This window comes from Dufourea novaeangliae, unplaced genomic scaffold (assembly GCF_001272555.1).
Source record: "Dufourea novaeangliae isolate 0120121106 unplaced genomic scaffold, ASM127255v1 scaffold48, whole genome shotgun sequence".
Lineage (NCBI taxonomy): Eukaryota > Metazoa > Arthropoda > Insecta > Hymenoptera > Halictidae > Dufourea > Dufourea novaeangliae.
This window is the reverse complement of record NW_015373938.1, coordinates 1,051,730-1,068,466: the sequence shown is the minus strand read 5'-3', so window position 1 is coordinate 1,068,466 and position 16,737 is coordinate 1,051,730. Positions and strand designations below refer to the sequence as shown.

General features: G+C 37.9%; 1 protein-coding gene across 1 annotated transcript in view; it reads right to left on the bottom strand.

Annotated features, from left to right (window-relative positions):
• LOC107185575 (protein rhomboid-like) overlaps nucleotides 1-16,737 on the bottom strand; it is a 175,573-nt gene that overhangs the window by 11,527 nt on the left and 147,309 nt on the right. The window contains exon 4 of the mRNA XM_015573285.1: nucleotides 5,189-5,301. Within this exon, the coding sequence (XP_015428771.1) occupies nucleotides 5,189-5,301 (113 nt within the window). The remainder of the gene's footprint in view (nucleotides 1-5,188; nucleotides 5,302-16,737) is intronic.

Genomic DNA, 16,737 nt, shown 5'->3' with positions numbered 1-16,737 from the left:
GGGGAGAGACTTCGATGGTAAATAACGGCGGAGTTTCCAAGGAAGCCGGGTCGCAGTCCAGACAGGCGTCTGGCGTCAAAGGCATCGTCCCTAACCCCCACCCCTTGTCGCGCATGCAAAATGCGTCACGCATACGGATACCGGTCGTATAATTGTCCGTGGCACGCAATCGGTAAGTACGAGCGACGTGGGGGTGATTCCCGCGACACGGAGACCGCGCGCGCGATAGTCCGTTGACGGAATGAATGAAATTACGCGGAAATTAAGCCCGCCTATCTGGGAATCTCGTTGTTGAATCGTGCCGTGACTCTCTCTCATTCTCGGAGAATTTCTATTGTACTTTTTTTATCCCCTTAACCGAGAACTGTCGATTGCTCGTGGTCCCTGCGTTATCGCGGCTGTTCTTTTGTCGTTTCCGTCTCGTTTCTGCTGTTATTCGGTTCTTCGGGGTGAAACCCACCCCTTAAAGTGCTTTCCTATTTTCTTGTGTATCCTGAAAAGTATAGTAGATACGAAAAAACTGTTGGAACGAAGATTTAATGGCTTCTTACAATCTATAAAAGTATGTAATTCAATTGTTGCAAATTTGTTTGTTTATTTAATTTTTTATTTAAAAAACCAATTTTTAACAATTTTATTACACAGTAATATAAGGCATAACATACTATAAAATTTACATTTTAACAGTTTTTTGATATCTACTACAGTTTTCAAGATATACAGGAAAATAGGAAAAGACACATCATCCTTTAAGGGGTGGTTTCGCCGCGAAGAATCGAATATCAGCGAAAATTTGCCTGATGCTTCTACTGAGGTCCCCCACAAACTTACAGAATGTAAAAAAAGTCGGAATTTTCCATGTACCGAACTTCCCTCGTTAACTGCTCGGTCCATTGCCGCTGCTTTTCGCAGTTCCTGTAACGGGAACAAAGATGGCCGCCGCGGTTTATCGCCAACGGTTCTACCAACCTGACAAAACTGACCGTCAAAGAGACACCACGCGAAGGTATATATCCACGTTCGCCAGCACTTCACACCAAAGGATTCAGAAACTAACCGACAGATGTGAAACGTGAATTCCAGCCCGTGTATACGATATTATTCAAGCGACTGACACAAGGGAGGAGTGAAAGATGAGACCAGACGCGTGGCGAAGGGGGGAGTGGCGGACGAGACACCACGACGCGATGAGACAGCGAGGAGACGCGAAAAACGATTAAAAAAGGAATAGGGGGACATGGGTCGGAAGGGAAAAAGGTGTCAGGAGATAGGTGCAGTTGCACTTGCGTAGTTACAATCGCATTACATCGTCGCGACCGCGATGCATACGAAGTAATCCTGTCGGGATGGCCTCAGACAAGCTGTCGCCAGCTCGCGTTCTCGTGGAACGGGGGTGTGGGGTGGGGGTCTCGCCCAACAAAAGACGGAGCAAGCATGCAGGAAAAAAAGTTCGAAAAGAAGAGGGAAAAGACGTTCTCTACTCTCACGGCGAGACTCAATCAATATCCCTAGGCTGGGTCGCCCCCCCCCCCAGACTTCGATGACTTAAGAAGGGAGCCTGGTGCAAACAGGTAAAATTGAAGGAATTTTTGGGAATTTTTTGTGAAGAAAGTATTAACCCTTGGAGTACGGTTCCCGGATCCATTTGGACCGAAGTGTTTAAATGCCGTATTTAACTCATTGATTTGTAAATATAATTTAAGCTGAGAGTTGTTCATATAAAAAAAAAACAGGTGTTTTTTTAATGACCGCGTTCGAAAGTATTTTTAAATAGAAGGAAGCATGGGATTTCAAACGGACCCAAACAACACTGTATCTACGAACATAAAACGTCCGTACTTTGAGGGTTAAACCAATAGATAAGTTCTGTATTTTTACTAATACATAAATGATTTCAAGGGAAATATGTAATTTTATACATCACCGTAAAAAATAATCGATTTAAATTTCCCGCCTAAATTCACTATATTCAAAATGAACTATTTCATTAAACGATGGTAGAAATAATTGCTTTGGAGTTGACTATTTTTTAACAATTTTGAACCGAATATATAGTGAACTGATTTACTTGAAATATTGCAGAAAAATTGTGAAATTATAATCTTCCTCTTCTTCTTCCCTCTCTATAATTTCGACGTGCATATAGAGAACTACTCTCGTTCGGGTATTCAATAACTATGATTATAAGGGCAATACAGTAAGTACTAAATTTCCCTAATAAATTCCCCTCAATATTCCCTAATAAAATTCTGTGTAAATTTGTAATATTTTCGAAAATACTCATTTTAACTATTCGTAACCTTAAAAGGATTCGGAAATAATCCACTCCACACACACACACACACACACACATACACAGGAACAAGATATTTAATGTGCTCACGTTAGGTGGGTCACCCTGTATAATAAGTAAAAAATTATTTTAAAATTATAATAATAAATTTTTTCTGTCACGTTTTTCTATCACTCTAGCTCGAAGTGAACCGAAGAAAATCCCGGTCCGACTTCAATTTTTATAAATTAGCCCACGAAGATCCATATTTGCATAAACGTTCACGGTCCACCAATCAGTATTATTGCACGTATGCAAGATCAGCATTACTCACCTTGGAATTTTCCCCCGTGTAGTCTGGTTCTTTCGGGCCCCGTTTTCTCCGCCCGCATTCCGTTCCAACCCCCCACCCCACCACCCCCGCGCGTTTACGACATCCGATATATCCCGAAATCTTCCCTCACCGTTCTGGCGAGTTTATTATTCATGCGCCCTATTTTGCAACGTTTTACTTTCATGACTGCTAATAACCCCAGGATCAGCGTATAATCGAATTTATGCAAATGGCAATTAGGTTTACACAACTGTGCGCGCGCGTGCGCAACCGTTTTCGTTCCGGTCCGTTGTAACCTTGGACGGTTTACCAGTCAAAAGAAAGTTTATAATTATTATTAACATTCAGGATATACACCTTTCTAAGTTTTTATTTAATAAATAATTAGAAAATCTTTTTTAATTTCTAGAGTAATTTTAAAATTTTTTTTAGAAATTGTTTTCTATTTTATAGCGCATATCGTAGTCGGTCCATAATTTTAGAAACAAATTTATTTGGATTCATACTTGATGGATGGATAAAAATAATTGTAGACGGAGCAGTCAAGGACGAACAGAGAGCAGTAACGACAAAATGGCGGGGGGAGGGGTAACGAAAGAGTCAGAGAATATGGGGTAGAAGGCGCACGGGGCAAAAACACCGTTCCAACACGCTGGAAAATCCCTCGAAACACCGTAAATGTAAATAGAGGGCAAATTGTGTTACAGAGAAGAAATAGAGTCCGCGGTCTAGGTTCGCTGCAGCTGCGCCTAGCCAAGGCATTTATGCGGGTGAGAATCGTCGAGTAAATTTAAATTCACAAATATCGTTCCATGCGCCCGTGCATTACTATATTACACACATGCCGGCGCATAATCACCCGTCAGAGATATCGACGAGCCAATCCCTCCCCCGTTCCAGTGAAAACGTTTGGACGCGTTAAATGCACTCGGCTGATCTCGCCACACGCTGAATTCCATTTCGTGTATAATGGATATGGCATTTCTGACAGTTTTTTATGGTGTTACACTGATCCCTCGATGAACGCGACACGAGCAACGACGTTATTCCCACCACTGAAGGGAACCCCCCCTCTGGAGGCAATCAAACAAGAGTAAACAGAAGCTTAGCAGAGGCTCCGATTCGGGTAAAAAAAACACATTTATGTGGATCTGATAATCAAAATTTTCCACCTTGCCATGAATGCTCCGAAGCGGACACGGGTATGTCGCGCTTATCGAGATATTACTGTATCCGGCCAGGCGTATTGGTTCGGTGATATCCAATGCTTGGGTAGCTCTTTTTATATTTTCGATCATAGGGATAGTAAAATCTGGATTAGCACTCGAAAATGGGGACTAGAGCCCGGTTACTAAGTAGAGGAAGAGATTCTAAATATAGAATCGATGCCGAACGTAGAAAAGAACAGCGAGTAAAAAAGAATAGAGGGACTGTGGGTCGAGACGTTGACAAAGTTTACAACACTAATGCAATAATGAAAATTTTTTATCTTTGGTTTTATTTGAATAAAACTTTGACTAACGTATTTGTGAGATTTTTCTGAGTAAAATGATACCAAACACGATATAATTTGGATCATATTTACTTATTAATTATTTACGAAACATAATCAATATCAATAAATAAATACAATTTAAATCATATCGTGTTTGGTCTCGTTTTAATCAGAAAAATCTCGCAAATACGTTAGTAAAAGTCTTAATGAAAAATAATAAAAACACAAAATTTGCATCGTTGTATTAGTATTGTCTCTTAATTAATTTTTTTGGGCTTTCGTTTGGGAAGCTGTCGGCGTGTTACATTGTATGCTTGACTGGTTCCAGGAGGGACCCTCTTAGTGGTGGGGATGAAAACCGGGTGCTTATGCCATAGATCGTTTCGCGTACTAATCGAAAATTTACTGTATCTTGAAAACTACGGTAGCTATGAGAAAATTGATGCAATGAATAATTATCGACATTTTATGCTCTATAACGGAATTATAAAAGATTTATTTATTCAATTATTTATGTATACAAAAAATTGTTGTACTCTTACTACGCATACTTCCACCGTCTTGCTACCCTCTTTCTACAGCAAATGAAATTATTCGCTACGTTCTTTGGTCACATTCGTCGAACACGTTTGTAATTCCAAGAGACAACAGCTATCGATATCTATATTCCTAAAATTATCCTTCCTCTAATCCTCTATCGTTATATCGAAAATATAATTCTCTATTGCGATGCAAACATTTTTACCCCAATAATAGCTACAGTAATGTCTCGATAAGTGCGACGAAGTGGGATCAGCTTCTGAGCATTCGTGGCAAGGCGGAAAGGTTTTCAGCCACTCATAAATTTTTTTTTTTTGCACAAAACCAAACCTCAGCTTAGTTTCTGTTTACTTTGTTTTGATTGGTTCGTGTCGTATTCATCGAGGAACCACTGTATTAAATGTCAGAAACGTCTGATTCCCATCGATCCACCGTGAAAACTCGCGTAGCTATCCGTTGTCGTCGGACGGAAACCGTGGAGTAGAATCGCGAGTAATCCGTGTAAATAAAATTTTCCGTAATTTGCCTACGCATATTCATTACTTACCGGCAAGAACACCAGCCATGTAGACCGCCGCGATCCTGAGGCTACCGTGAACCATTTCCAGGGGAAGTCCCACGACCACCTGCACGCCCAGGTTAAACAGCAGGTGAAGCCACCTGAAAATGTAAGCAAAGAGGTATTCCACCGAGTCAGTTCCTCCCGTTTTATTCAAATGAACGTTGTGCGTGACACGGGGCCTAGCGCCCGGGTTCATTAAAAGCACGGTGTATGTATATGATATTTGCCGCGAAACGATTCCAGCTATGCGCTCCTTATCAGGTTTTTCTTTCGTTAATTCACGACAGAGAATTAATGGTGTCCACTATTACATAGTATGTACTATGGTAACGATTCTGTTCCGAGACTTATTTAGCATAGTAGATGCCCAGTCATTTGAAAATACAAATGGATGATTGAATTATTGCAGCCACGGTACGAAAACTACAGGGTGAGTCAATAAGAACTACTACGTATCTAAAATAATTTGTCACCTGTTGATTGTATTGGAAAACGTTCTAATGAATTATGTAACATTTTAAGGGATGCGTCGGACGGATACAGTTTGATTTCATTATATCTTTTTTTTTGTTAGATATCAAGGTGACCTTGTGTTTTATCAAGGTCAGTGCATCTTTTTTTTTAATACCACGTTGTTGTCGATGGAAGGACATATTCAACGATCTATAGCAAGATGGTATTAAAAAAAGATGCATTGACCTTGAAAAAACTTAAGGTCACTTTGATATCTAACAAAAAATAAGATAATGAAATGAAATTGTATTCACCTGATCTCTCCTTTAAAGTGCCATATAATTCACTGAAACGTTTTGTGACACAATCAATGGGTAACAAGTTATTTTAGATAATAGTTCTTATTGATCATTTCCAAGGTGACCTTGAGTTTCTTCAAGGTCAATACAACTTTGCTTTAATACCACGCAAATCAAAGTAGTGATCGCAGAATTATATCCAATGCCCCCTATAATATTGTCGTCAGGCCTAAAGAGTGCTATAAGAGAGGTGATGCCGTATATAACTATGGATTTTTATGCAAAATGATATTTTAATGAAGCAATTTATAAAGAGAAGAACAGTAACAAGAATTTCTTTCCTCCTTTATGGAGCAAAATAAGGACAAAAGGAGGAATGTCTTTCTTTCCTTATTGGATAAAGAATAAAATTGAAAACTCGTTGCATCCAATGAAAGTTTTGTCTCTTATTACACTTCAGGCTATAAATGCATAAAATCCGCAGTTTCACCTCTTAAGGTCCACGTTCGTAATATTACGTCTGCGGAAAATATCTTCTTAGGTATTATTAAATAGTAAAAAAAATAGTAGATAATACTAGATAGTAAAAATAGTAAAAAAAAAAAACAGTAATAAGCGAAAATTTTTTCTCAAGAATAATTTTTGATACGATTTTATAAACATTTAAGTAATAAAATAATGATAACTAAACAGTAAAAAATAGTAAATAATGCTTTTTTTACTAAAAAATAGTAAAAAAAAACCAGTAAAAAGCAGAAGTTTTTTCTGAAACAGTTTTGACACGATTTTATAAACATGATAATGATCATGAAATAATGATTGGTAAATAGTAAAAAATAGTAAATAATACTAAGTAAAAAATCGTAAAAAAAAACAGTAAAAAGTAGTTTATTCTGAAAAATAGTTATTGACACGAGTTTATAAACGTAAAGTTGTTTATATTAAAGCTGTTCCACTTTGCCACATAGTTTTTTAAAATTTTAGTGAGCTCATAAGGGGTTAATTATAACACTAACAAATACGCATGGTAATTGGCCATTAATTTTGTTTCCAAATACCTTTTGTACTCATTGAATTTGTGCCTCGACACGTCAGTGAGAGTGTTCACGCTCACCTACAATCGAACTATCGAAAGTGGTTCTCTCGACTTCAGAAACACCCTGTATACGCGTCAGACGCGAAAGAATAGCGGCGGCGTGAAAGGAATCCTAGGTTTCTGCGCCGTCGAGCGCGGCAGATAAGCTCGATCTCGGCTTTTCGCTTCCGCAAAGAAAGTTCCCGCCCGCGTTGCCAAGATAAAATTCCTAATTGCTTTAATTCCACCGTCCGCGAGTTGTCGCGATAGCGACAGATCGTCTGACTGAATTTTCCAGTAAGCATCGCCGCTGGCATCGTTCTTCCGACCCGCCACTTCCTCTTTTATCTGTACACTTCCGTTACTGTTCCACGTGACAGCGCCCTCTGAAGGACCGTTCGATTTGCGCTCGATGAACTTGGACGCCATTTTGTCGCAGTTATATCATATGTCGCATATAAGCAATACTGACGACGAATTGGTGGAATAAAACCGTTACAAAATTTTTTAGCATAACAGAACCTTGTGCGTCCTTTATTAACACTAGTACTTATAAACACCAAATAATATTTGGTAATATTTTAATACGTACAGCATATAATACAACATAATACAGTAAAATATAGAGTGTGTAATTAATTGAAAACAACATAAATTCCGGTATGAAGCACTCTTTTAATTTTATTAATTTTAAAATATGAAATCTCAAATACTTCATTTCTACGACTTTGTCAATTTTAGTGTTAAATTTCTGTTTAGTGTCACCCTGTATACATCGATCCCTATCATTAGATTGTTTTTTTTTTTCCGCACGAAAGCAACCTACTCTGCCTATATCCCCCGTGATCGATATTCGCGGCTCGGAAATCTCGGAAAGAAAGTTTCTCGGACAATACGAGAAAGAAAAAGCTACGCCGTCGAACGAACGGAATTCCACGGGCAACGGTTCGGGCTGCCTGACATGCAAGCTGAGTCGACTGGGTAAAAACGTGAGCCTATTAAGCGCACAATTTGCATCCTCGACGAGTCTGAGCACCGTCGCGTCTATAGTTGCGATGCGGTCGACGCACCGAAGAAACCGATCGGAGGGCATATATATCGAGACGCCCCCTCGTGTTACGCAGAAGTTCACGGGCGTCGTTCTCGTTTCACGTTCCCGCGGAAACGAACGTGAAATCGTCCCCGCGGCTGTGGAATTCCAACGGTTCTCCGTGGACGCGCTTGTTGTATAGAAAAGAAGGTGAATCGAGCAAGCTTTTAGGCGACAGACACCGATCGGAATGTATTAAGAGCACACTGGAAAGTAGTTTGTCGCCCAAAAGTAACATATCACGTCGACAAATAAAGTAACATTTAATTTAAGATTCAAAAGTTTCAAGGGTAGGATATTTGTGATCTTCAAGGGTAAATATTCGAGACTTTCGAGGTTAGAATATTTGAGGTTTTACGAGGTTAGAATATTGAAGACTTTCGAAGATTAAAATATTCGTTATATTCGAGGTTAGGATATTCGTAACTTCGAAGGTTAAAATATTCGAGATTTTACGAGTTTAGGTAATGGAGATTTTCAAAGTTAAAATGTTCGTGATATTCGAGGTTATGTAAGATATTCGTGATGTTTAAATATAGTGAGGTTAGAATATTCTAGATTGTATGAGTTAGGACTTTCGTGATTGTCAAGGTGAAAATATTCGAGACTTTACAAAGTTAGAATATTGAAGACTTTCGAAGATTAAAATATTCGTTATATTCGAGGTTAGGATATTCGTAACTTCGAAGGTTAAAATATTCGAGATTTTACGAGTTTAGGTAATGGAGATTTTCAAAGTTAAAATGTTCGTGATATTCGAGGTTATGTAAGATATTCGTGATGTTTAAATATAGTGAGGTTAGAATATTCTAGATTGTATGAGTTAGGACTTTCGTGATTGTCAAGGTGAAAATATTCGAGACTTTACAAAGTTAGAATATTGAAGACTTTCGAAGATTAAAATATTCGTTATATTCGAGGTTAGGATATTCGTAACTTCGAAGGTTAAAATATTCGAGATTTTACGAGTTTAGGTAATGGAGATTTTCAAAGTTAAAATGTTCGTGATATTCGAGGTTATGTAAGATATTCGTGATGTTTAAATATAGTGAGGTTAGAATATTCTAGATTGTATGAGTTAGGACTTTCGTGATTGTCAAGGTGAAAATATTCGAGACTTTACAAAGTTAGAATATTGAAGACTTTCGAAGATTAAAATATTCGTTATATATGAGGTTAGGATATTCGTAACTTCGAAGGTTAAAATATTCGAGATTTTACGAGTTTAGGGAATGGAGATTTTCAAAGTTAAAATGTTCGTGATATTCGAGGTTATGTAAGATATTCGTGATGTTTAAATATAGTGAGGTTAGAATATTCTAGATTGTATGAGTTAGGACTTTCGTGATTGTCAAGGTGAAAATATTCGAGACTTTACAAAGTTAGAATATTGAAGACTTTCGAAGATTAAAATGTTCGTGTTATTCGAGGTTAGGATAGATGTAACTTCCAAGATTAAAACGTTCTTATTTTCGAGGTTAGAATATTCATAATCTTCTAAATGAAGATATTCGTAATTTTCGAGGTTAAGGTATTCCAGACTTAAACTGCAACACTAAAGTAACCCGAAAAACACATACCACTAAAATAAACGTTATTCTCACTTAAAACGGCGAACTTTTCCCGCCATTTTTCAAATGGAAAGAATCTATCAGAAACGTCCCGAGCCAGTAGAAGCCTGCAGCCTCCATATATCCGAGGACAATTTGCAAATGCAAAGACGGAAGGGAGTAGATATAAGCATCGATTCGCTTGGAGTACGTAATTCTCGAAATGGAGCGTCGCAAAAACGAACTCCCGAGGGCACTTCCGTTTTCCGAGGACAGCCGAAATCCGAGGAAGGACGGCAAAACGATAAGGCAGAGGATACTCCCGCCGCCTTGACAGGATAAGGAAATACCGCTATCCGTCATTCGTATTCGCGAGATAGAAATTTCGATCCGGTTTGATCATCCATCGGAAGAACTGGAAGCTGACGATCGGGTGTAATTCGCCCATGAAGACAATACCCGGTGGATTCGTTTAATTGCTGTCCAATTCACTGAAACTGCCCTAATCTTCCTAAAGCTTTACGCTGTCTTCTCTATGGTCTTCGAGTCGTGACTTGAATATCTTTGGAATGCTCGCGGTATTCGAGAATCGATCGTTCGTTTTGGGGTAAATCTACTCTCAACGCATCAACGATAAGTAGACTGAGAAAATGTCGTAAGCCACGTATACATTTGAGAAAAGAATTCAGAAAAACACGGTGATACTATACGAATTGAAAAATGAAGAAGTAAAACGATCGTCAAACATCCTACTGACGTAAATTCGATTCCACGATGGAAATCAATTTTACCAGGGGGAACTTTTTTTGTTTAAGCGTGGACGTCGCTTTAGTGTGCTGTGCACGCGTTCAGGCTACTTCATGTGATAAATAAATGTGCGTTCAATTGCAGCTCAGGTAACAAAGAAAGAAAATGCAAACTTACAATTTTTACTAATGTAAAAACATTAAAATTTAAACGAAGTTTATTTTTGTATGCGAAATCGGGCACTTTTTGGAGTAACATTTTGGATTTTGTTTACACTTGGACGTGTTGCACTTTTTAGTGATATATAAACGTATCTCGAAGGATTTTTGAAAATTGTAAAAATGATTGATTTTGCAGCTGTTTGAAATATAGTGTCAACGTTTTCTCAATAAATCATTACATATGCTAAAATGTATAACACTATTTCAGTAGGTTTTATAGCTTCTTAGGCGAAGTATAATCCATAATCGAGAAATGGCCAAAATTTTTATGCGAATAATAAAATAAACTAACTTTGCAGAATTAAGTCGAAAACTGAAATGCATAGAAATAAAAAATACGTTAACGGACGTATGTATTTTTTTTTTTAAATTCGTTGGAATTTTCTATATGCGTCATTCTTTTATTCGAAGTCTCCTCGAATCACGATAAAAGTAGAAGCAAAGCGAATGTCTATCCATTGTGCATAATTTTCCAGTAACGTAAAAAGGTAGCGTACGTTCGCGGTACCGCCATCGAGTATCCCTTATCGGCAACCCCTGGACGATTCTTCGCCCCCTTTTGGGGCCGTTATCAAACGTCTCTCGTTATTAATGCGAAAAATGTCTCTTGATTTTCGAACAGCTTTTTATCGATATTATCGCGTCGTTTTATAATACAGAAATGTATCTTCGGTATATCCGATCCGTATGTTTCTGTACCTTCAAAGGAAAAGCTGACGTTGCATAAATTTCTTTTATAACTTGTGCGTTTCATTCTATTCGCTTATATAAGTACTGCTGTACATTTCCATTGATCCAACGACAAGAAATTTTATGAAATTTTATGCTGAAATATTAAATTCTCACGATATCGGTATCAAATATGTATTAAATAACTATACCAGAAGGGTTTATCTTGTAATAATAAATGGTGTTATTGTTTTTCAGTTATTGTAAACATTACATAACATATTACTGAATTAACTTCTGTTTTTATGATGCAGTTATTATATAGGTATGTAGTATAGATGACAGAATATGTTAAAATAATTGTAATATTTTAAGATCTCTATAAAACTAGAAACTGTGCTGTATATATTTGTTTCATAACTGATAAGAGGTTATTTAATTAGTACGATGAAAATTGTAGGTACTGAATGTATATAAATAGGATAAGGTTACTCCCTTTGAATCTATCACGGAGACTGCAATGCAAGTTTCAATTCGACACGTCTTCCCGCCACTTTGTCGGAACAAAATGGCCGACGAACATTATAAAAGCAGTTGCTCCATTTTTATAGTGAATTAATTATTGGAATGTCTAACAGATTGGTTCCTTTAATTTACGACCACACAAAATAAAAGAATTAATCTAACATTTATCTACAGATGCTCAGATTTTTAAAGGTTATGTCGCAAAGATAGAAATTTATTTACTCTATCAAGAACAAACTGCCAATCTTCTTACATTTTATTGTATTTCTTTTGTTCGGACAATTGTTCATTTGAAACTAAATATGTATCACTGTTCCATTGCCACATCGAACAGATTTCTGAAACCGAAAAATGGCCGCGACCGTATATTCCTGGCCGGTTAATTCTATTCAAATTAGTTCGAGTAAAATAACATTAATTAATCCGAGCGGGCGGCGGAAAATACGAAGGTGTTACCGTAAACAAAAAGATCAACACCACCGACGGTTTCCACTAAAGGAGGGATCCCCCGGCTGTGGATTGTGTACCATAAACAATTCCATCCATTTGTGGCACGTTGCAAGGCAGATCCAAGTTCGCCGTACCGCGGAAACGCTTCGAGTTCTGCGGAACCCGTGAAACGTTTCGAAAACAATTTTCGAACTACCGACTCGCCGGAACCCGTTAAACATTTCACGGGGGCTGTAATCCGAAACTAACCGGGCAACAGAAATAGTTCTTTACTTTCCGTTACGCGTTTTCTTCCGGACGGTGCACACGTATAGGATGGTGCGTTTATTTACCTTTCTCCTCTAAATTACTTCGAAATACAATTGCACGAAAGTGCATCTGTACCGTTACTTGTTAGATTAAAATGGAAATACCATACTGTCAAATAAAGATTAATTAAATTGTGCCTTAAGAAAACTCGGAACTGGCACGTTCTAGGAATATCCTTGCCATGATTTCGAAAATACTGTACTTTTAGAAATATCTTGAATTTCATTTTAAGAAAGAATATTCATCCTTTTTGCACTTGATTTTAAGCATTTATCTTGTATTACTTTTAAAATCGAATTAATCGAATGTTTGGATACCACGTATTGTCAGATTAAAGCTGCGTCTGCACTATGTAGCAAAACAGTGTTATGCCACAAATTTCTGTAAAACCTTGCTGTACAATATGTTTTGGACAAGTCTATAACAAGTTTGTATTACATTTCACATAACATATAACATGCTACGTAACACAAAAAAAGTTATGTAACATCATGTTACATTGCATTTTTATTCTTATTTTTCTAATAAGTATCATAAGTTTGCTATACAGGGTGTAAGAAAAATGTTGGAGGACCCTGGAAATGGGTGGCTCGTGAGGTGATTTGGAACAAGTTTTTCCTTAGCAAAAATGTTATCAGAGGCTTGATTAACGAAATATTAACGAAAAACCGCGACCAATCAGAACGCCAGTCTGCCAGCCGAGTTCCCGCGGTAACGTTGGTTAGGCGCTGCAATTGGTGGAACTCGGCCGGCAGACTCACGCTCTGATTGGTCGGGGTTTTTCGTTAATATTTCGTTAACGAAGCCTCGGATAAAATTTTGGCTAACAAAAAACTTGTTTCAAATCACGTAACGAGTCTTCAATTTCCGAGTCCTCTAACATTTTTGTTACACCCTGTATAACGTGTTATGTTACATAGTATAGACACAGCTTAAAAACTTGACTACTACAGTGCCAACGGTCGTACGTAACCAGACAAAGTTTATTTCGTTGCTTAAGTCATAAATCGTCTTCACTAATAATACTATTAATATTTAAGGATTTTCTAATGTCTTCATTAATGACCTCTCATGGAGCCGTTCTAATTAGCCTTACGGTTTTTGCCTGTTTCAATTTTCTTCACATTACATTTTGATGCTGTAGCCCAAACAAGTATTGTATATGCCCACAACCCAGATAGCACATGACGCCTTAAAGATGCCCATTTTACGGCTATTTTAGGTCTAAGGCGTCTTTAAGCCGTGTTCAAGGCGTCATTAGACGTCATGTGCTATCTGGGAATGGTTTACATATCTGTACGTGTCAGGAATAATACAACAAATGCGATTATATTGTTCTTTGCTCAGTTGCAATAAAATCTTCGTTCAATAAAATATTTTTGTCAGGTCCTCCAGCGTCGCAGGAGGAGAATTTCACCCGGGAATCGGCCGTGAGAAACGTGCGAGTCGAGAAAAATCGAGACAATCGCGGTAATTGCAGGAAGTGAACGCCTGCACACACCGTCGGATCAGACAATGGTATCGCAGAGTTCGCGAAAATAGGAGAGCCAGCCCTCATCCGTATATCGCCAAGAGAAGATGTTTCCGGGCCACCGTTCCGTGGACAGGAACAAAATGGCGGCAGGGTCTACGTGGGGGTCGACCAAACGTCCGAGAAACTTTCCGAAAAAAAAAAAAAAACGGAATTGACGGTGACCCAAATTGTCGAACGATGTCAGCTGATCCGACGGAATTTCAAGGAAAGTGCGTTCGAAACTGGACAAAGATAAATTTATTTCTCGAAAATATTGCAATAATGAACGGAAGTCTTCTTCGAGGGATATTGACCGAAAATGAACACGATTTTGTGAAAAAATGTATTATTCATTATTTTTACAGTAATAAATAATTATGTAATATAATCTTAATTTATTATTGCAATAATTATTATTTTCGAATAATAATAATAAATTGTCATTATTATAAAATATATTATTATTATTGTAATAATAAATTATTATTATTGTGGAAATAGCGTAATAATAATTATATAATTTTCAATTATGATAAAATACTAATAATACTGATTATAATAACAATTCAGTCTTTCGTAATTATATCTAACAGTTTAAGTCGGCAGCTGGGTCAAACATGACCCGCAACAATATGTTTACGTACAATACAATAATCACGTTCGTAAGGAAACTGTGCTTACTGGGCCACCGGTGACCCGGCCATAGGAACTCGAGGGATACTGAGCAAAAAAGATGTCGAATATACAATGTCCAACATTTTCGATCATAACTGGTACCTCAGTTTAACATAATTATTTAAACTATTCCTATGAAAAATAAAACTTCAGTTGAAAATCAAGCATGACGTAATTTCGTTAAGTTCGAGATAGAGGGTCGTCAGTTTGGGTTTTTTTTTTTTTTTTCTTAAATTTCTATCTTGTTCCAAGCTGGACGCCCTCGGTTTTCCTCAATCTTTCGCAGTCCCGACCACTTATAAAAATGCAATCGGGAGTCTGAAATTGAAGCAGCCGGCGAAGGATCACGGTCGGAGTTCTAAACAAATCCGTCCCCCGGAAGAATTGATTTCGACGCGAGAGAAGCGAACTTTCGTCGAAAGGAAAATCGAAATGGCGTTTACCAATCGAATGGGGGTGGGAGACAAGGGTGAGATTTGAATATACCGGCGTCCATCTTGCTCGTCCGTCGACGGGCTACCGATGTGGACCATTATGCATGCCCGACGAGCGGGACCATTATGCCGGAGACTCGTCTAATGTCGTATAAATGCAAAAAAGAAGGCCTCATCCTTAATACCCCACTCCAAGCCGATCCTGTCGTTGGTTTGAGTGGTGGGGGGCTCGTGGCACCATCTGGGAATGAACAGCTTCCTTGTTTTCCGACCAGGGTAAATTTTAATGACTGGACAAAATTCGGAAAATGCGGAAAATCTGAGAGTATTAGGTAAATTGAGAAATTCTAGAAAATTGGGAAAGCCTAAGAAATTTTGAAAGATGGGAAACCCAAGGAAATTCGAGGAGCGGAGAAATCCTAGAAAAAAAGGAAAACTGGAAAACCAAGAAAATGCGAGGAATCCAGAATACCTAGACAATTTGGGAAATGTGAAAAACCGAGGAAAATTTCCAACCTAAGTGAACCGAGAAAATTTGATAAAACCGAGTGAATACGGAAAATTGGGAAGCTCTAGAAAATTCAGAAAACTTGGTAAATCATGGATATTCGAAAAATGTGAAAACTGAGGAAATTCGGGAAATTGGAAATCCGAGAAAATTCGAGAAGTTGGGAAACCCCAAAATCAAGAATAACTAGGAAAGTAGGAAAATGTGAAAAACCGAAAAAATTTGTAAAACTGAGTAAATCACGGAAAGTAGGAAAATTGGGTAATCCGAAAAAATTGGGACAATTCCGAAAATATGGATAAGTCGGCGAAAAGTTAGGAAACTTAGTAGAATTTAGAGAACCAATTTGTACCTGAAAATAGAAAACCTAAATGAAAACAGGAAATTTATAAAAGCCAGGAAAATCCGATAAAATGTTGATAGTTCAGGAAAAATGTATAATTGTGAAAATTTTGGACACTGGGAAAACATTTGTAAAATTCACAAAACTATACAGAAATTTTATAAAATTTTAGTTGATAGAATAATAAATACTGCTACTAAATTTAATATATTATGTGGTTCAGGTTGAACAATTGGGAAGACAATCGAACCAAAATCGTCTCGAACGGGTCGCAGTGATAGGAAACCGATCCCGAGAAGAGTTGGGGTAGTTCGTTATTGGTCCCGCGAAACGCTGAGACATCAAGCTTGACAAACTCGTCCACCACTCGGCGATAAGTAAGAAGTTTTCGGGGTGTAATTAACAACTAGAAAGTAGTTACGACTGCCTTACTCGCGTCTGCGGAACGTTCGGAGTTCGACTTGACGGAACTACGCCTTCAGCCTTTATTCCTACGTAACGGCGATCGGTTTCTCTTCAAATTGGCTTCGATCATGTCAGGTTCTGTTACGCGAGTCATCCCGATTCTTAGTGAATTGGTCACAAAGTTCAAATCATCCTGTTAAGGGAAGCATTTGTAGCATGTACACACTATTGTCTGAAACCTTAGTACATACAGGGTGTCCCAAAATAG